A 21423-nucleotide genomic window follows, 5' to 3' on the forward strand; every position below is an offset into this window, starting at 1 on the left:
GTTGTCTGAGTCCGGAACTAATTACAACAGTTCAGACATGGTCGGTTAGGATTCCCTCGAAAGTTACATTAATGTGCTTAAATTTCCAATTTTATATTCCTCTAAACCTAATCTTACTTGTACATACTTGTAACTGTTACTTAATTGATAGAAAGGCAACAAGTTGGCGACTATGGTCCTCAGAATTCTGGGACTTGCAGTTCTTCCACGCAGCGGCTCTGCTAAGCTAGACTTGCTTGCCATGTGCATCCTGTAGTTAGAGGGGATACTAACTTTTCAACCTCAAGACAGCTGCGTGTGGTGTTGTCCGTCATCATGTCATTTTGTTTCAACTTCGATGTTCCAGCACAAACAACAAACCCGGAAGGCGTTGATGGAAGTGAATTGCAAAACAGAAAGAAAGACAATGCTGCTAAGTCTGTAAGTAACATTAGCTAACAAATAATTTGTTCTAGGTCAAGTTAACGTACTCAAAGTACTCAAAGAACTTGATTTGGACTAGGAAGAACTGCACTCTAACTTGATGACTGTACAACATCAACATTACATTCACAGCTATAGCAATGCAAAAATCCTAGCTGCATGAAAGCAAAGAGCGCAAAACAGTAAAACTATACAGAGATAACTTCAAGTGAAAGTTCATTCTTATTAAAAAAAAATCTTCACTCAAGGTCCACTTCCTACAGCACTTCGTGGTCTTCATCACTTATTAATTTCTGCATAAGTAGGCTTAGATTTAAGGAGTTAAACAGTTCATTAAACAGATTACTAAAGAAATCTCTTTAATAAACTGAAGAAGAATTGTAACAATAAAGGAATTGATATGACAAAAAAAAAAAAACTGCTAAACTCATCAAACAAGAGAAACTGATTCATGACTCAGTACACTTTCCGGACTGGCTGGTGTGTGAGTGAAACACCCCTAAGGGAGAAAAGTGATTCTTGAATCGGTGGGTGTCTGTTATTTTCAATTCATATTTATTAATGTGGAGTCTACCCATCATAATGGAAAATAATTGATCTTTTTAGATATTTCATTTTACAGACCAGAGTTTACAATACATTAAAGGGTAGAATAGTATGGATTTTACGAACTATGAAAATAGACCTGTCTTCTGCTACAGCAGAGAGAGCAAAAGTTGTCCTTCAAATGGCACACAGAGGAAAAGGGCAGGGACGCATCCCCTCACCAATACACGCACATTACATGAATTAATACTTGGATTATTTAATTGAGTAATTTCCACTGGCTGAGTAATTCCATCCCTATTTACAGTGTGAATTCTTCTGTTAGATGTGCATCCGCTAGAGAGCATGGGTTGGCTTGCCCACAAACTTTGACGTCACAGGGCAGAAGCAGGTCAAGAAAAATTCGTAGCGGAAATCATACAAGTTCATACTAATAGTGGACTGTGTGAGTGGTTATTGTCAAACACCAAAGTTCTGAGGCAGGCGTCACCAGGCACTTTTAAGTACACATTTGTGCTCTGGTGGGTGTGACTACAGTGTGACCAAACAATCCAATTTGCAAATAGTGTTTCAGTCACACAGTGAATCACATGGCCGATATGTAACAGTCTCATGTCCAAGATCATCAGCCCGCCAAACAGTATTTTAGTCTTTGTTTACTGAGCATCGTGTAATTGATATGTAGACGGTCTGTGGCATGGTTTTAAACTAATTAACATTCAATCAAACATCCTATCCTCCATCCTATAATAACAGCGCCTGCTTCATTTGACCACACAACATTAATTTCCGCAGCAGATGTCACTTTGTGACCCAGTTTTAACCCATTTTCCCCTTAGTTATCTATTGGTTAGTAAAAATTCAAAGTAAGCTAAGGATGAGAAGTAAGGCAGTACATTAGTCAGATGTTGGCGTATGTTTGGTAACGGCTTTAATATTGAGTTTTGATAAAACATAAACAGTTGTCTTTTTTTTTTACCAAAACACTTACAGCACACAGAACAGCATATTCATGACACCTACAATTTGTAGGAAGTTACTATGTAGATCCAAATCCGACCACCATCATCATTTCTAGTGGTAGCCTCTAGGTACACTGATTCATTTCTGTACAGCTAAATGTGCCTCAAACCATTGGTATTTAAAGTGATAATCTCTAAGATTTTCATTTAAACAAATATTTGTTAAATCACTGTGTATCACTGAATTAGGTAGCACTATTGGGATTGAATTTACAGCCCACTGATGAAAGTATTACAACATTTAGATATTTACAGTATGAACTTGGTGTTGGTCCTGACATTAAAAAAAATAAAGACATTAGGTTACTGCTAATGCAAACAAAACATTTCCCACTGCTGCAGCATTTAACTGGCGAAACATGAGTCGACCTATGACGTGGTACCAGGTGGTCACAACCATCATTTTTGGCATTTTTGGACAGCGGATCAGTTTGATATATTGCAGGGAGTAATGGAACAAAAAGGAGCAGCCACAGTGAGCTGTTTGATGAAGAGCTGCACACCTACAGCTTAACAAGCTCCTTTCAATGTGCACTACTTACAGCAGACTTGTGCAGTGTGCAGCATCACATCAGATCACTGTTGTTGACAGAATGATGAAAAAAGGTTGATCATTAAACTTCTTTATTAAAACGGAAATAGATTGTTTTGCTGCTTCCACAATTTTGTTACCTGTAGAATTAAACCGCATCCACCAGTAACTACGCGGACCACCAAATCAGCCAGGACTGAAATCTACGAGGTTGCCACTTTAACAAGTGAAGTCAAACATAGGTATGTAGCTGAGGGAATTAATTTGTTCCCTAACCATTCATACTGATTTTTATTTTTCAGACTGAGGGTAACACCAAACCAGCTGAGCCAGTAAAAGAGGCCAAAGAGCACCCTCCACTATCTGACCCAGAGTTCGCCCTCATGGATGCTGTCGCTGAAACGGTTACCATAGGAACTCTTCCTCCTCTTCACTTTCTCAACGAGACAGTTTTCGAAAGGACGGCCTCGGAGAGAGAGGACAGGGAGGAAATTCTTTCTCGCACTGCGGAGCAGAGGTCTGATCTCATCTCTGGGGTGTACGAAGGAGGGCTGAAGGTGTGGGAGTGTACTTACGACCTTCTGGAGCTGATTGAGAAAGATGGAGAGACCTTTGGGGGGAAGGCGGTTTTGGATTTGGGCTGTGGTGCGGGGCTGTTGGGGATATTGGCTCTGAAGAGAGGAGCCAGGCAGGTCCACTTCCAAGATTATAACAGTACAGTTATCGAACAACTCACAGTGCCAAATGTAATATTAAACTGCCAAGAGGATGATGAAGGAGACAGTGAAGATGACAAAGAAGGGAGGAGCAAGGGAAAAATACAGGAAGAGGATGGTCGTAAAATGAAGGCCAAAGGGACACAAGAGGTAAAAGATGGCAACCCACCACCTAAGAAAAGAGCCATAGACCTATCCCAGCAGCCATTGCTAGCCAAGTGTCGTTTTTTCTCTGGTGACTGGAGCACATTTCTTGCTTTGGTTAAAAAGGAGGACCCACAGCCCAAGTATGACATTATATTCACCTCAGAGACCATCTACAACACTGCATACTACCCCGCGCTACACGAGACCCTCCACATGCTGCTGGCACCAAGAGGGCTGGTCTACCTCGCCACCAAATCCCACTACTTTGGTGTAGGTGGTGGGCTGCACCTGTTTGAGGCGTTTGTTGAGCAGAGGGGTATATTCTCTTTGGATCACCTGTGGGACGGTGAAGAAGGACTTCAGAGACATGTAGTAGTCCTGCGTTTTAAAACGGCAAAGGACACTTGAATAAGTGAAGCGGCCCTGGATTTGAAAACACTGGGATTCATGTAATAACTGCCAGAGACTCTTTTGCTCTGTTAAAAAAGAACAGTGTTTGTGATGCAAGTAAGTACATCAGGGTTTCCTTTCAGTCTTCCATATGAAGATTGTAAGTTATATGGTGGTAAAAATAAGGAAGAGCTGTAATAAAAGATGCTGTCTCATCTCCTGTTTGCTCCTTGATTACCTACACCTTCTTTCACTTCCTATATAGAAATTTGAATGTGTCTGCCAGTAAGTGAAGTGCAGTTGAAAGGGGCTGTTACAGGTCTTTAGATGCATGGGGAGGAAAGAAAGGAAATGGGCTCAGTGACCTTTGCGAGTGATTTCCCCAGTGTTCAAACAGCAGCATGAAAGCCAGGCTTGTTTCTGAAGTCCGGCACAAAATGTCAATTGCAACTTATCCCGCCAGCCCAAGGATGTAGTTTGAAAGTGGAGTCTAGAGTCACTGCACATCAATGGTGGGACTCTATGGGGTCTCTGTACCTCTGATTCTCGTAATGGCTCCTCGTGATTTTGTGGGTTTTTACCTTCACTACATAATCTGGGTGTGCTCCTTTGCAAAAGCCATGACACATTATAGTGACTACATACATCCAGGAAATATGTGCAAATACACATCCAAGTACAAGAAGAGAACTGTGCTGAGATTTTTTTTTCCAACAGCGTGTGGATTCCCCCCTTTTGTCCAGATCAAGGAAATCAGTTGAATTAATCTGACAGGGCTTTTTCTGAGGAAGTATGCATGAAGTCCAGGCTAGTTTCTCATACATGAGGTGATGTGGTAAAGAGGATGAGGAAATCAGAGGGTTTTTACAGGGTCGTTGAACAATGAAACTGTAAATACTGCACTTCCCAGGCTTGTGGTTTTTACCCTGTTAACCTACTGTCATGTTCATCTGAACACAGTATCGTATCCCCGTCATGTTTGACTATGACCAGAGAGCAAACAAAGTAATCTTATGACGGCCGCCTTATTGAATCCACCCCTATCAGACCTCACCTGAATAAATGACTCCGGCTATACAAATATTCACATGAATTGATCTCATCCCAAACACACCCATGACGCAAATAGTATGCGCTGCCCTGCTGATAAATAATACTTAGCAGAGATAAAAAACACTTTTCTAAGAACCGTGGTGTCACCGGCTCAAACATGACTGTGCATTTCAACGCCCACTGTGTGTGGACATAATTTCCATTCACTTATTATGTAAACATACTGTAGTGCTAAACACTATTTCACTCTCGCGCTCATACAAAACACCCAACACAGTTTCTGTTTGCATACGCACGGCCAGCAAACTTCCAGTGTGTCGGCTTCGTCATCGTCTCTCATCTCGACAGCTGTTCACGGCCTGTGGGGGAATTCCTGGTTCCTCAAGTAGACACAGCCTTTCCCCTGCTTACTTTATGGGAACAGGGGGCAGGGCCAGTCAGATGGTTTTCCTCAGAAACTATTATGTGTTGATTCACTGTGAGGGGGCGTGCTCTTCACTCCCACTGTTTCCTTCTTACTGGGAAGTGACTGTCAGGCTTACCGAACAGAGGGAGTGTATGAGAAACAGATAGAGAGGAGGGAGGGAGGCTGATGGGTGATGTGAAAGGTGGTGGTATTTAAGGTTCTTAGCTCTGAATGTCAGACAGTATGCTGTATCCTTCCTTGGAACTTGGAGGACATGGGAGAGTGAGCAGAACGTGCAGGTGAACCGGGGAGAGATGGCTGTGCTGTATGTTCATTCGGTTTGGGAAGACTTGCTGCTGATTCTACACTGAAACATCTTTTTGTTGAGATGGGACCACTGAAGTGTGTTTAAAGCTTGACTCTGCGAGAGAGCAGTCCTGGGAGGCCTTCATGAGGAGATGTATTTCTGATGTACCCAAGAGCTGGAACATTTTCAGTCAATGTCTGGGTAAGTATATAGGAAGAGAAGTGGTCAAATTATAATTAAATTAAAAAAAAATACTGGAAATGTTCTAAAATTTTCAGAAAGCTCTTTACAAAACTACAAGCTACAATCTTCCAATGTGTTAGTTGTGAATTTTTTTGAATAGGTACAGTTTCTACTTAAATTTACAAACTTCCACATTTCCTGAGCACCAGCAGATGAAGGATGTGTGTATGTTGATCAATCTGATCTTCGTATGAAAGCTGGTAAATTACTGCAGGCTTTAAGAATGGGTTAATGCCCTAATAAGGGATTTCTTGTCAAGTTATAGGCTGTTGAACCGGTTGTTTCCCAGTCCAACTGCCGGAAAGATAGGAGTTTCCTGAACGTGTTCAGGTGTGGCCTTCCTCAAAAAGTTCATTGTACTGTTTTACATCTATCCTAAAAGAATGTACACTCTGAATAAACCACAGTGACTGTGATAGCATTAAGGAACTATCTCACTGTACTGTCACAGTCAATATTGACTCCAGGCCTTGAATTAGGTGTTTTTTTCAGATAAAGAAAGACATCCTGTAATATAACGCATGTCGGTTAATGGTAAACCTACCTTGGAGGGCAAAGATACATCTAAACCAACTGTATGTGAGTAATCACATTGTCCCAAAGTTCTTTTCCTGGGAGTGTACGGCCATAACTGATGAGTCATTTCATTCCTTGACCAGCACACTATCACTGTGATCTGATTCAGAGCTTGCATCATGCCAGCAGACAGACTTTCATTTCAGTGGTTGTGAAGCATTTCCAGGAATACTGGAGCTAAGAAGATGGTTTCCTCAGATGACCCTGAAGCCACAGAATCGTATCCATTCAATCATAGCCTCGTTTTGAAATTTTGCTTTCCACTTTTATGAAATGGCTCACAATGTGTTGCCAATTTCTGAAAAAGTAGATCATTTAAATTAGACATTGAACAACATACATACCGCAAACGCCAAATATGATTCATCACAGTTTAAGATCAACTGTACTTCCCACTGTAATGACCTATTGCTCAATCTTCCAGTGAAGTAGGGCTGACGCTATCACCTCATCATCACCCTGCTTTTCTTGAGAAATAGGAACGGCCATCTCAATATGTTGCTCAACATGTTACGTATCATATATCCTAAACCCGCTGTTATTGTTGATTTAAGTGTTCGTGTTGTTTTCTTGGTTAGAAATGGCTTTACTTTGGTTTTACTTATTTATGAAGCTGAGTTGAAAAGAGCATTCTAAAAAAACCACAAGTTGTGTGAAATGATCAAAAGGATCAAGAGTGCTCTACTATGAGAACTGAATTCCATAGATGGTGGCATCTTCAGGTGTCATCTATGGGCTCAGTTCTTTTGGTATGGTACTAGTTTGTCGGCTGCGGAAATCACGACCATCAGAATGCAATACTACTTGTGTGGTTTAGATTCATTCCAGCACGTCTCAGGTTTGCTGTTGTTTGTATGATTGTGTGTATTGTCGCCTTTCTTTAAATGAAGACTAAGGAGTTCATTTGCGTGTGAGTGAAACAAGCATTTCAGTCTTTTAAAAAGATGTTAAGCATGTTGTTAATAAAGTAAATCAAAGTGACCTGTTTTCCTCTGTGATTTACTACCTCTCATAACATTTTGCTTGAGTTTTTAAATTTGCAGTACTTGATTAATGGGCTACATTTTACAATAAAGAGTGAGACTATGACTTTCAGAAATACAATGGCCTCCATGCTAATTAACCCACACATGCATACCATTTTTTACTCAGTTGTAGTTCCATAAAATCTGCAACCATGGTGATGGCAGTTAGCTAGATTAGCTCTAAACAATGTAATGAGATATGGCAGCCATCATCTTTTTCAATTACAATATCATGGGATTCTAACATAATTTCCAGCTGCTGCTATTGAAGTATGAAATACAAAACAGCATGTTGTTATGTGGGCTTTCAGGAGAAGAATACTCAATCATAGATAGTTGTTGTACACTAGCACTGGTTTAAAGCAGTTCTTTTTGAGTGTCTCAGAGTTATTCTGTAAATGCCATGCACTGTGTACAGCACCCTACTGACAACCTCTGTTACAGTAGCTGTAGTCACATGGCTGATGAATTTGCACACACATCTCCATCATTCATTTAACAGTGTTACAGGAGCAGGTCGGTCTGTAGTGGTGGTTGTATTCTTCATCATTCTTGCTGAGCCTTGGTTATTGAAATAACTGGCCTCCAGGCTCCAGGTATGAATGTATATAATGTGTGGTGGTCGCTTTCTTGTAATACATAATAATGTAACATGTATGAGAAAATCAAGGTACAAAGGAGAGGTGGATGAAGGGAGCTTGTCAGCTGATAAAACAGCACCCTTACTGTTGCTCTGCACCAACATTCAGTATTATGAAAGAGATGACACTGCCACAACTGTCTCTTACCAGGTTAAATAAGTGTCCTTTGCTTTTCAAAGAGAGAATGTATTGACTGAACTCTTTGACTCTACAAGAAATGGTAATAATGCTCACTTTATGAAGAGGATCCAACTAAAGTGCTCCTTGACGTAGTTTCTTTGATGAAATGCACCGGCGGTGCAAATAGGATTTTCAAGTTTTCTGGACTAAGAATTTATGAAATCATATTGAAGCATATATGCAGAATATGAGTAGTTGCAGTGGTGGAAAGTAGGGCCTATTTAAATACATTATTCAAGCACTTTACTGGAACACAGGTTTGAGGGGGTTTGCTTTACTTGAGTCGACCTCACTGAATTTTACTTTGTTGATTCTGATTTTTTATTGGCTCAGATCAAAAAACATGACACACTGATTTGTTATAGAATAAACTACCAAATAAAGTTAAAGTTGGCTCCAGGTGTTTACAGGTTAATGCGTCAGTATTTTCAGTCCAAGGGAATTATATATAATACTGTACTCCAGTAGGGGCTATTTTTGTGCTTAATGAATAGTTTAGATACTTGAAGTACATTTTGGGTGTCTACTTCTGCATTTTTACTCAAATAGAATTTTTATGCAGGACTAAAATGGACTATTTTAACATTTTCGTATAGCTATTTTTACTCAGTAAAGAATCAGAGTATTTCTTCAGTCACTCGTTCGTTTCACTTCTCTTTAAAAACCCATTTGGCACATACGTCCATCATTTGGCACCCTGAAAAACTTTGAAGTCCCGACCCTGAAATCATAGCTGCCCACTGTACTGATTGACAGTGTATCAGCCAGTTATAATCATCTACAAATCTACATTACCCTAAAATGTCATTCTCCATTGGCTAGTAGCAGCCGTCAGTCAATACGTCATGATCCCCAGCCAACCAATGGTTAGGTAGTTTTTTGTAGTTTTTGTAGATGCTGAGCAACAGGCTGTGCCCCTGCTGAGGGTACCATAACGATCGGGATTAAACGTGTATTTCGTTGGTCATCGTTACTATTGAGGGGCCTTTATGATTTAGGTTTCTCTCATTTTGTGTACCTGGGGTAGGTAGCAGAGGATAACTGCATATACGCTGGTTTTTATAGACTAACCAGATTTGTTCGCGGCCTGGGCATGGATGAGGCACGGCCTACCAGTGGTGCTCAAGCCCACGGGCTGGTGCCGCTGTTTCCTCCCGGACTGCAGGCTATTTACGGGGAATGCAGGCGACTTTACCCCGAACAGGCTAATCCGCTTCAGGTTACAGCCATTGTAAAATATTGGTATGTATTCTGTTCTGTTGTTGCGAGTCTGACATGTCTGTAAATTAGACACTGACTTTGTAGAAGAAGGTATATGTAGCTAGTGATGGCTAGCCAACAGTTAGCATAGCTGCTAAGCTAACCTTTCAGCTAACTACATCTCGAGACCATACTGAAGGTAGTCCTTATGTTTTGGGGAGTTTGGGTATTCAGTATCAAACCATTCTATTTTAATAAAGCACCTTTATGTAAACGTAGCTAACTGCATTTGCACAAATAATGGCATTTTAGCAAAGCTAACTGTCTTTACATAGGTGTACTGAAGAGTAAACACACTTCACTGATGAAAATTCTTCTGGTGTTTGTCTGATGGTTTTCGTTTTATACGTCTCACAGGTTAGGGGGACCAGACCCGTTAGACTACATCAGTATGTATAGGAGTATGGGCTGTCCAGCTCAGGACATCCAGGAACATTGGCACTATGTCAGCTTTGGACTGAGTGACCTGTATGGGGATAATAGAGTTCATGAGTAAGTAAACTAATGTAACTGCTTGGACTTGCTTGCAGCCAGCTTGCTCAATCTGTTTTCATTTATTCATTTTAGATGGTGAAAAACCTGGGAAAACTGTACATAACACCAAGCCTTGCAAACTAAATATTTGCTTATGCCAGGAGCCTTTTAAGAATAGACCACCTACTGAATTACATGGCACCTAATGAGCCTCTTTTATTTTGCTGCCTGCTGCTGGTCTTGACAAGCATTGTAATTGTCACAACCCTAATGCATATTACAAAGGAGTAAAAGTACAGCTTTTCAAGCTTTGTTTACCCAGTTTCTCACTGTGTGTGTGTGTGTGTGTGTGTGTGTGTGTGTGTGTGTGTGTTTGTGTGTGTGTACACATTAGATTTACAGGAGCAGATGGGCCCAGTGGGTTTGGCTTCGAGCTCACCTTTAGACTCAAAAGAGAGGTGGGAGAGACAGCCCCACCAACCTGGCCAGCTGAACTCATGCAAGGCTTGGCTCGCTATGTGTTTCAGTCAGGTAAGAGAAACAAAGTAATACTTATGTTTTGCATCAAGTAAGGCACATATTAAAACACCTCAAGGCCAAGGCCAAAGTAATTTAATGTCATTACAACATTGTTGCTGTTTAACAAACTGTAAATTAGTTTGAACTAACAACTTAATTGTGGACCATTTTGCTGTAATAATGCCAAAGGATCAGGAGTATACCTCCTCTAATAAGTGTTTTAATGATAAGGGAACTATATGAAATATTTCAAGTTAAAACCACTAACCATTAGGTATTGATATGATAGCGAGCATTGTCGAGAGTTACATGTTTTTTTTCCCCTTAGTTTAGTTAAATTTTTAGTTAGTGATTGGACTAATTATTTGAGTCATTGACTCAGACTCTGGAAATGTCACTCTCGTTTTATGTTATTTACACATTGTACGGAGGAACCGGTTAATTGGTTAATCAATAAAATAAGAAGTAATGAAAAACGTTGTTGGAGCCCTACATTCTTCATCCTTCACCTGGAAAACTTGTGTTAAAGAGTAGTGATTTGTCTTTTCCATTTAGTCACAGTTTGTTAATAGACTAGTAAATGATTTGTCTGCAAAGGTTTTGATAGAACAACTCTCCTTGGCTGCAGTTGCCATGCCTCCTTGTCACGTCTTTATGAATGTGAAGAATGTGGTCTTTGTAACGGTAGCTTGTAATTCCAGTAATATGTTTAAAGAGAATAGAATAAGGGAGTCTGCTGCCGGGAGCAGTTCTAGGTTTAGTACATATTATTTTGTTTGTTGGAGCTCTGGGTATTGACAGGAAGTCTAATTTCCTCTTTCTTTGCCTTTGCTATTTGTGAAAACAGTCCTATTAAAATGGTAAACAAGGCCATTGTTGATGAGTGTGAATGTATGCTCTGTGTGTAATGGGTACATAGCGTGCAGCTAAGTTCTTTAAATCCATCAGTCATGTATATAATGTGCACAAGAAAATGTGATTGAAAGGGGAGGGGGCTTTTAAAAGCCACACAGAAGAGAAGAAGGCCATTCTCTCCAGGCTCCCCTCTCCTCACCACCCAGCCCTTCTCTGCTATCCAGCTGGGGTCAATTTGCGCTTGGGTGGGCTGGGCTCCTGAGCTAAATGAATGCTGATTCCTGGCCATCTTCCCCCTTGCTTTTCTCCTGCAGCAAATCTGGACTGGATGCTTGTTACCTCCCAAGCAGACACATTCCTCAGATAGAAATGATGTTTTTATGCTTTCCTTGCTACAATTGTTTTTGATTTTTCTTCCCACTGGTGACTGAAGGCAGTGGCCCGAGTGCACTGTAGACTGAACAGTCATGTCACGAGTACGTATTGCAACAGCATGTTTTGTCATACTTAAAAGTTTAATGTCTCCTTTTGTTCTCCTTTTCTCCAGAAAACACATTTTGTAGTGGCGACCATGTATCGTGGCACAGTCCGCTAGACAACAGTGAATCTCGTATCCAGCATATGTTACTCACAGAGGACCCACAGATGCAACCTATTCAAACACCATTTGGCACAGTGAGCTTTCTCCAGGTGCGTGCACATATTTGATAGTAAGATAGTTTTAGCAATTTCATATCGGGCACTTTTGGAATCTTTTTGCGTCCTAAATTAAAGCGGATAGCGGGCAACTGTGATGGACTTAAACACAGACCAGATGAGAATGACAGCTGCCCTCTAATTTAATATGCAGACAAAGTTGGTCATTTGTCAAATCAGTGACAAAATGCTGAACTACAATCATCAAAGTTAATACATGCAAGAAAATCCTTTGCAAGATTCCAGTAAAAAATCAGTTTTATTGCCAAGTAAGTGGTAGATCTTTGGTGCCCATGACTGTGTGTACACTAACCTGTTCTTTAAGTAAGTTAAATTAACAGCAGTAGTGGTAAGAAGCACTCAGGAAGTAATGAGATTGTAGACCACCCCTTTTATGCTCTGCACTGTCTCCTACAGATTGTGGGTGTATGTACAGAGGAGCTACAGGCGGCCCAACAGTGGAACGGCCAAGGCATCCTGGAGCTGATGCGTGGAGTCAGAGTGTGAGTGTGCTCGCCGAGATAAAAAAAAAAGCCAAGATTTAGATTTTAAAATGATACTTTACATATTGGGCTATGTTATTCCCAGATTTTAATTTGTTTCCCAGCATTGTTTCGCAAAGGATTGTTCGTTAGTCAAACCAGGCAAGGTTCTGTTTCAAAGTGTGCGATTGCTGTGTCAATATAAATGCCACTCTAAGCAATTCTAGAACAATATTTACATCTACCACCAAATGGTCAGTCATTGAACTGGAACCACTGTCACATCAATACTATTCTAATGTAATGTGTATGCAGTCCAGTTTGACAAATGGAGTGTAGCTACTTGTTCATTTATTAACTGTGTGTGTTTAACTTGAGGTTAATGTTGCCTGGGACTAATGTTGATGATTGTCCTGTTTCCAGAGCTGGTGGCCCCTGGCTAATCACAGACATGAGGAGAGGGGAGACCATTTTTGACATTGATCCACACCTACAAGTAAGGCTTTATTAAGTTCTGCATACTCTGCTCAGTACAAAATATTGTATTAAATGGTGTGGGTTGTAAGGGTCAATCTTATGTTCCACTGCTGCTAGATTCTTATGTATTAGAAATGTCTAATACATTCATCATTTTGTGGTGTTCTGTTTTCAGGAACATTGATACAGCTCCAAATGTATTATGATGCTGTGTTTTTTTAACAAATTGGTTGTATATTGTGAAACCCTGTCAATGGATAGATGATCAGTACAGGGAATAGGGTGTAAAAGTGGAGCGAAACTGTAAAGAGTTAAGTTTAAAGTGACCCAAAGGAACCCATTTGTTCATATACAAAGATATAAATAGATGAACAGAATCCATTTATAGCTTGCTGTGCTATCTGGAACTGGCCTGGGACAGGTCAAGGATTTGTCCTGTATATCAGAGGCAAAGCGACCTTTACATCTACAAAACATTTTAAAGGGAACCCTTTAACTGGGAATCTTCTACTGTGAGGAAAAGTATGGAATTTGATTTTAGTACAAACCCAATTCCAAAAAAATAGGACACTGTATAAATCATAAACAGAATTTGATCATTTGCCTAATCGTTTTTGACATATACTCAATTAAAAATAGTACAAAGACAGTATATGTAATGTATTACATACACATACATCACAGGTTTTGTATGAGATACATACATTTTGCTGATGTAATTACACAGCTTCGATCAGTGACATTACTTAGTTTGTGTATTTAACTTCTTCCCTCAGAATCACTCAGAGACTATATCAGGAAAACAGTTTGTGAAAGGGTGGCTTATTTATAGCTGATTTAAATGCAAGCTTCTGAAAATACTCTTCTGGAGCAAGTGAGGTGTAAAGCCAAAGTGCATCTCCTGGCACTCAAGCTCGGTTGAAAGTTAGGTTGCCACCTTCGTGACATTGAACTTTACTTTTTTTTTCACGTACACCCCTCAGTTTGGAACAATCCACAGGTAAACAGGTTATTTGGTATCAGGTGATAGTATCATGACTGGGTATGAAAGGAGCATCCTGGAAAGGCTCAGTCATTCACAAACGAGGATGGAGGTTCACCACTTTGTGGACACATGATTGTGTAAAGGATGTTACTACATGGGCTTAGGAACACTGTATAAAACCGTTGTCCTTATATACTGTTTGTTTGTAAATGATTGCATTCAGCTTTTATTTATGTTTTACACAGCATCCCAACTTTTTTGCATACAGAGTTGTAATTTCCAGGTCTGGATAAGAACGAAAAAAAGACTTTCTTTTTTTTTTTGCATTCCATTTTCTAAAACCAAAAACTCTGAATCTCTTAAAATAAATTGATCATGCAAGTCAAGTGTTTTTCATGGTGTTTGGAGCAGGCGGCCAGCACAGTCAAAATGTTTACTACTGTGTGACAGAGTGCCTGCCAGAACGAGCCTGATGTCATTGAAAGCAACTCAGGAAGTGTGGCGTGCAACTGAACGCACACTCATAAGCAGGGCAGCCTCTATGCCTGTAAGCCACAGCCTGCAAAACAGCCCTGCCCCAAGTGCCTTATAACTGAACAAATCCAGACATCTGTGACCAAATTAATTTGGCAGAAAATGTGTCTTCGAATTGCATGAGCTATGGAGTGATGTAGTTATCAGAAAGGTTGAACAGACTTTCTTTCCTGTGTGAGGAAACCACACATTTATGGCTGCGTTTGTTGTGTCCTTTAACAAAGTGTATAAACAAGGCTGCACAGATGCTGTGAAAATGAAATTATTTAACTTTAACTCATTTTTGGTTTATATTTATGAAAGAGACTAAAAATATAGGGGGGAATTATAATATAGCATTTATTCAGTATGGTCAGGGACAATTATTTGGCAACATCATAGCGTACGTAGTGAGAGTGTAACATGTTAACAGCTGGATTTTACAACAATTTATTTACGTAATATCATGTAGCTATTTGTACTCAGATGGAAAATATGGTCTAAAAAATGTACCCACATTATGGTAAATGTGTAGGAACCCTGTTTATAGACAGTGTGGTGTTATTTTCCAACAACGTGAACACTGTTTTGCTGTCTGACAGCATGTAGCAACCCCTGTTAACCCGTACAGTAAAACTTTATGCAGTGTCGTCATGGCTGAAGAATACAACCTTATGCGAGCTAGTGTTGATGATTGCGTATATTTTTTGCTCATCTAAGCAGGAGAGAGTGGACCAGGGTATCGAGACAGAGGGCTCTAACCTGAGTGGGGTCAGTGCCAAGTGTGTGTGGGACGATCTGAGTCGACCGCCAGAGGACGAGGAGGACAGCCGATCCATATGCATAGGATCACAGCCACGGAGGCTCTCAGACAAAGGTATGCCAAGTCCCAAAGGAGTCAAAAGAGTCCATCCTCTAATTAAGACCAAGAACGCTTAACCGATCTGCACGCAGGAGTTCTGGTTTCATGATGTCAGCGATCCATGATGGGATAATTCCGTGCTGATCTTTGTCCGTGTGTTGACAGACACGGAGCAGATCAGGGAGACCCTGAGAAAAGGGCTGGAGTTTAACAGCAAGGCAGCGCTACCACCCATCAACAGCCAAAAACCGAACCATGAAAGACCTCAGTGAGTATTCCTCCCACACACCAACATAAACACACTAGCATGGGTTCGGCTCAGCACCAGGGCTGCACCGGGATAACTCCCTCCACCGTGTGCAATGACTCACAGCACAGCTGACTTTTGAACCGTTATCGCCATTGTTTCTTAGCTACCAGCATATTATGGTGGTTTGTCACTGTTGCTATTTTTCTGTGGAAGTTGTCTCTTCTTCCGCAGAGGAAGGTAACAGCTCTGTGAGCTGGGTTGTGAAATCTGTGCCAACACATATACAGACAAAAGCCAGGGAGCGGTTTTTCATTCTCTCATTGCTGATTGTACCATATCAGACTTCCTCACTTATACTCTCTTCTCTCTTCTTTGTCTGTTTCTCAGGAGTCGGAAGGACAGTTTGGAGAGTGAGAGTTCAGCGGCCATTGTTCCTCATGAGTTAGTCCGAACACGACAGTTGGAGAGCGTCCATCTGAAATTCAACCAAGAGTCAGGCACACTGCTGCCCCTCTGCCTGCGGTAATGCACCATTCTCTCCTACTCCCACTCACGATATTGACTCTTTTGGAATGTCCCTAAAACAGGCCGATTAAAAATAGTCCAAACATTTGCGTTGGATGAGTGTCGGAGAATGTCTAATAAAACACCAGAGTAAAAAGTCAGATGACACCAGTTTCTTAAAGGTTAAAAAGGGGCTTTCTGCAAGTCAGCCCCAAACTCATATTTTCCTCCGCCTACTTTCACTTTGATGTCTCTTCAAAGTGTGAAGACAATAAAAAGACAATGTGTCCAGTGCTTTTAAGTCAGCTGAATGTGCTCAAAGTGAAACTGTTTTAAGTGAGCATAAATGTAACATGTGAAATGAATGACATGATGATGTATGTATTGCTGGTCACTTGTAACTTAAAGGGAGTGGACTCTGGTCCTCTGTATTTGTCTGACATGTGTCTAACTAACTAGCAAAGTCAAAGTTTATTTCTTTACACTGACACCATAACTGATTGACTGAAGTCAGCGTAGCTCATAGACAATGACTGGCTCTCTTTACTGCTCGCCCACACGTCCAAAAGTGTGTCAATCTGTAGGAAGTAGCTTTAAAAGGATAAAGGTCATGATTCGCTGAAGTAAAACTGTGATTTTCAGTCAACATAAATTCTATAATAAAGTTTCCTTATTATTGCACACACCCAATGGATTCTCACAATGTCAACCAACTTGCGTTTAAGTTTTTGCAACATAAGGGGGGAAAAAAGCTTAAAACAAGTGCACAATGAAAACAAAGATAACAGACATATAAAAGAGAAAGTTAATACATTACATGCTATGATGACAGAACAAATTAAAAGCTTAACTTGTTTTGCCCCCTCTGGTATGTTCTGTGTCTTGTGAAAGTCACACCTATGGCTGATAGCTATCTGGGCTTGGTTTTCGCCTTTATTTGGAACACGTGACATTTTCTTTGGAATGTGTTTTAACAGACAAAATACCATCTAAGCAATAACTGTTCAATAGCAACTGGAGGGTTTTTTTCTAAACGCTCCTCTGCACAGACGTGAGATGAAGAAAAACCTGCCTCGTGTAGGAGAGCACAAGACCAGAGCTGGTCGACAGAGAGACCTTTTGCGTGAGAGAGAGAGAGACGTGCAGGGAGTTAAGAGTAAAAGCACAGCACAAAGAGCTCAATTATGTGATTTTGGCATGGGGCACGATGGCGTCAAACATTACCTACGCACTGTGTGACTTTTTATGTCCGAAAATGCTGTGAAAATAGGTGAGCTTTTCACACTAACAGACCCCACCAGACACAAAGGAAGACGTCTGTTAGGGCTGCTCCTTTATGGCAGAAATCAGATTCCCGTTATTTAACACAATTACTCATTGACTTTGGAAACATCATGCATTTACTGAACGTTGAAATAAAACTTAACCAACTGAACCAAACATGCCGCAGCCTGGCTGAGAGCGGGTATGAGCTTTTAGGGAGGGGTTGAAGCGGACTGCTGTAAAGGAATGCGGCACAATTTTATCTGTGTTGTCTTGTTTTTATAATCATTGGAAGCTAAAATCGGAATTAAAATTTTAATAATGCAGTTTTTTTTCCCCACTAACCAATATTCTCGAAGAAAATGCATGTAGAAAGATGCAACATTAATTTTATTCTCACATTAAGTGCACATATTAAATGTCCTGGCATTGTTCCACTACAAGGTGGATTCTATAAAGCTTCATACTTCATACTGTACTGTGTTTGATCTTTTCCAGGGGCCGGTTGCTCCACGGTAGACACTTCACCTACAAAAGTATCAATGGAGACACAGCCATTACCTTTGTGTCTACGGGAGTTGAAGGAGCTTTTGCTACTGAAGAGCATCCGTATGCAGCCCACGGCCCCTGGCTTCAGGTACACACACACACACAGACCCACACATAAAATCAGTGTGTTTAGTGATTACTGCATTTATTTGACCTTCCTTTCTCCCTGTATAGATATTGTTGACTGAAGAGTTTGTGGAGCAAATGCTTGGGGATTTACAGGAACTTAACACTCGTGAGGAGGTAAGTAATTACCCCTGTATTTTAACTTTTGTTTGGTTTTGCCTAACCGGCCTGTTTTACCTCATATATCCTTTCTCTTTGTACAGACAAAGTTACCAAAGGAGTACAGTTGGCCAGAAAAGAAGCTGAAGATCTCCGTACTACCAGACTCGGTGTTTGATAATCCACTACAATGAGACGCTTAATCACTAAATAATACCAACAAAAACACCTACACACACGCACACACACACACACACACACACACACACACACACACACACACACACACACACACTCTCACACATACTCACACTCTCAGAATGGACCGTTATAAACAGGAGAACCAAGACATGCGGCGACCCTGAGCTGTCAGGGCGCACAGATTCTTCTTCCCACAGCAGACGGCCAGAGACTGTTTCACTCTAGAAGATGATCCGACGGATGATCTAAACACTTTTGCCTGTTACTGCATTCTCAGACTTGCCCCGCTGTTTACACCGTTTCTCTGAGGCTTGAATGCTTTTGAGAATGTCAGATCAGCCTGTCCAGATGGTCGACCTGTAAGAACAATCATAGGTGACACACTAGCTGTAGGGCAAAACAGGATGTTCCCCCAGTAAGGCCTGCCAAGGTCTGAGGTCCAAATTATACGTCACTAATACAGTTGAGCACACTCCTGTGATCACCAGACATAGTGTCTCTAATGGTTGCTGGTTGATGTTCTCAAAAACGGATCTATTTATTCCATTGGCCTTAGAAAGGATGGAAAAGTCACATGTAGTTTTTTTTTGTTTGTTTTTCATTTGAGCTTGTGTATAGTATTTACAAATGCTGGACATTTTTCTCTTATGTGTTTGTGTTCATACCAAAGTTTTAACTGTTGGCACTCCACTGCCAGCACTGTCTGTGTCTCAAATATGTCATGATTCAGTAATAATAGGCAGGCTGAACTATGATCAACTATTACTCACTGCCTATTCGTGTGGGATAATCACAAAAGCATCTGAACTGTTTATTCGGTATCTGGCAAATGCTGCAGGTAAAACCACCTTTTCTCCCCAGTGCCAAGAACATGACTCCTGTATTGAGTAATATTTTTCTTTGGAACGCGTCCTCTCTCACGCACGATGATGCGTGTTTTAAAGTTATGAAATGTAATACATCAAGTCCGTTGTAAACGTTCAAAGAGTGGTAGTCCGTGTTCAGCGTCCTCTCTCAAGCGTTGTCTCCAGTGGCCACATAAAAATGTGTTTTTTTTATCAGTTGGACCTGCTTGAAAGTGAGTCAGAGAAAAGTTCCTCAGTGCCTTGAGTTGAAAAGGACCACACAGTCCCTGTTGACTCTCCATGCTGCCTACAGTGCCGTGGTTATGAGACATCACTTTGGATGAAGGCTGCTGTGCTCATTGTTTTTTTTTTGTGTTTTTTTTTCCTGATACTGTCATTACATTCCAATTTAACACTAAAGCAGAAAAAACTACTTTTACTACAGTGTCTTCTTACAAAAATGTACTCTTCTACAACATGTGATGGCATCTTATTTTTGTTTTTTTATTCAGAGTGACAAGTGTAAAGTTTAGGCATTGTTCATATGGCGTTTTGTACTTCCTATCTTATTGACTGAACTGGTTGATTGTAATCCCAAGTGCATTAAAGAGTGTAGATATTTACACAAATAAAGCTGCCAAACTAATGCAGAATTACAAAACTTATTCCTTTTGAAGATTTTTTGTGTGTAACTGACTGCATGGCTGCATTTGTGTAGGGCTTTCATCCAGTGCGCTTTAACCATCTAACCATTGGGAACAATTTTGGGTTTTCTGTCTTAGTCACTTCAACGTGTGGACGGGATGAGCTGGGAATCTGCTCTGCCTGCTGAGCTGCAATTGCCCCTTTGTGTATATACAGTGTTTTGAGACGCACAGGATTATGTACTTTTATATGTCCTTATAAATGCCTATAATGGGTATTATGAGCATTTGATAAATAACACATGATTTCCTATAAAATATATAGGAATGATAATGCACCTTTTTTAAGTTGTTTAGAAAGGCACAAAGGCATTATGAATGGTTAATGGTTGGAAATATTTTACCACAGCTTTATAGATCCAAGAGGAGCGATTAATAAGGGAGATTTGGTTGCCAGATTGTGAAAAACATCCCCATTGGCTGGTGTTAACCCATTCTACATGGTAATAAAACATTTATAAATGTTGGTCATCTATCAGTAAATACTCATGGGTTTCTGAATTTCTAGTTACCCACCACGTTTGCAGTTATAAATGATGTAGATTAATGAGGGTCATGGGTTTCTCACTGTCTAATAAGACTTCAGACAGTCTAAAGTTACAAATGTTAACAAGATGGTGATAAATGTTTTTGTGCCCAGTTGCTCTGCACACCTTTCCTCAAAGGCAAGTGGTCTACTGGTCCAGTGGAGTGGTCTTCTTTAGACTGAATCACCAAACCCAGAGAGGCCCCGGAGCCTCACTCTCACACGGTGCATCTTCCGTTATATCTTGTTTTTACCATAAGCCAACACAAATGAAGTATTTTTGTAGCACTGTTTACACTGCATACACTGCACAGAGGGCAGCTAACTTTCTTTGTATAGACAGCTGTAATAACCACCACCCTCATCTTTCAATTATGCTGTGAGCCAGTGTGTGTGACAGCAGCTCCTGTTTTCAGTATCTCACTGCAAGCTTGAGTATGCAGATGTGTTGTTCTCATCAAGGTACATTTTGCATTTCTTTTCATTGTTTGAGAATAACAATATGAAGAAGAACAAAAACAAAGATGATGACACATGCAGTCAGATCAGATTCAGGTTCAGAAAAACTTTATTGACCCCTGCGGGGAAACTGCTTTGTTGCTATACTAGTTGCCCAAACACACAGTTAGAAAGAGGGATAAAATACTTGAAAAGGAAAAAAAAACTATAGTTACAAACTACTACAACGATAACGACCATAACAATAATAATAATTAATAATAATAGTAGTACAATGTGCAAATGTACGTTTACAATACACACACACTTTTTTTTACACAACCTGGCAATCCAGGTATTAATCTTAATGTCTTATTAATGGAAGTATAAGCTGTTAGTAAATTATTGAACCATCAGGAAAACAATATTAACCATTGCTTTAGACGGTAGTTAGAACTTATAAACTGTCATAAAGGCTGTGTCATCACAAAAGTGCCACTAAATCCTCTCAGTCTGCACAGAAGGAAAGCTTTGTGTGCTTCAGTGCCTCTCTCCCTCACTGGCCCTCTCATGGGCCCCTGGGGGCCT

At 40.5% G+C, this 21423-nt stretch overlaps 2 protein-coding genes across 4 annotated transcripts; both read left to right on the forward strand.

Annotated features, from left to right (window-relative positions):
- Nucleotides 1-24: 24 nt before the first annotated feature.
- Nucleotides 25-3983, forward strand: mettl18 (methyltransferase like 18). The gene is made up of 2 exons (XM_041947864.1): nt 25-420; nt 2826-3983. The coding sequence occupies exons 1-2, from the start codon at nt 316-318 to the stop codon at nt 3792-3794; spliced, it is 1074 nt and encodes a 357-aa protein (XP_041803798.1). The 5' UTR covers nt 25-315; the 3' UTR covers nt 3795-3983.
- A 1481-nt stretch (nt 3984-5464) lies between these two features.
- On the forward strand, nt 5465-19813 carry sufu (suppressor of fused homolog (Drosophila)). Of its 3 annotated transcripts, none has more exons than XM_041947941.1 (12): nt 5465-5743; nt 9825-9959; nt 10336-10472; nt 11863-12005; nt 12429-12514; nt 12917-12989; nt 15189-15345; nt 15496-15598; nt 15968-16102; nt 17846-17984; nt 18071-18139; nt 18226-19813. In XM_041947941.1, exons 1-12 carry the CDS (start codon nt 5736-5738, stop codon nt 18313-18315), a joined length of 1275 nt encoding a protein of 424 aa, XP_041803875.1. In that variant the 5' UTR covers nt 5465-5735; the 3' UTR covers nt 18316-19813. The 3 variants fall into 3 exon arrangements, with proteins under 3 accessions (XP_041803875.1, XP_041803873.1, XP_041803874.1); XM_041947939.1 differs by lacking the exon at nt 5465-5743 and adding an exon at nt 7113-9449; XM_041947940.1 differs by lacking the exon at nt 5465-5743 and adding an exon at nt 7113-9449 and having other exon boundaries at nt 15192-15345.
- The last annotated feature ends 1610 nt before the right edge of the window (nt 19814-21423 follow it).

This window comes from Chelmon rostratus, chromosome 11 (genome assembly GCF_017976325.1).
Source record: "Chelmon rostratus isolate fCheRos1 chromosome 11, fCheRos1.pri, whole genome shotgun sequence".
In the NCBI taxonomy this organism is placed as follows: Eukaryota; Metazoa; Chordata; class Actinopteri; order Chaetodontiformes; family Chaetodontidae; genus Chelmon; species Chelmon rostratus.

Excerpts from the sequence above, each read along its gene's own strand:
- sufu (XM_041947939.1), top strand. The coding sequence starts at position 9,301 with ATGGATGAGGCACGGCCTACCAGTGGTGCTCAAGCCCACGGGCTGGTG. Across the intron at positions 16,103-17,845 it reads CTGCTGCCCCTCTGCCTGCG|GGGCCGGTTGCTCCACGGTA; the intron begins GTAATGCACCAT and ends GATCTTTTCCAG. Across the intron at positions 18,140-18,225 it reads AACTTAACACTCGTGAGGAG|ACAAAGTTACCAAAGGAGTA; the intron begins GTAAGTAATTAC and ends CTCTTTGTACAG.
- mettl18 (XM_041947864.1), top strand. The coding sequence starts at position 316 with ATGTCATTTTGTTTCAACTTCGATGTTCCAGCACAAACAACAAACCCG. Across the intron at positions 421-2,825 it reads AAGACAATGCTGCTAAGTCT|ACTGAGGGTAACACCAAACC; the intron begins GTAAGTAACATT and ends TTTATTTTTCAG.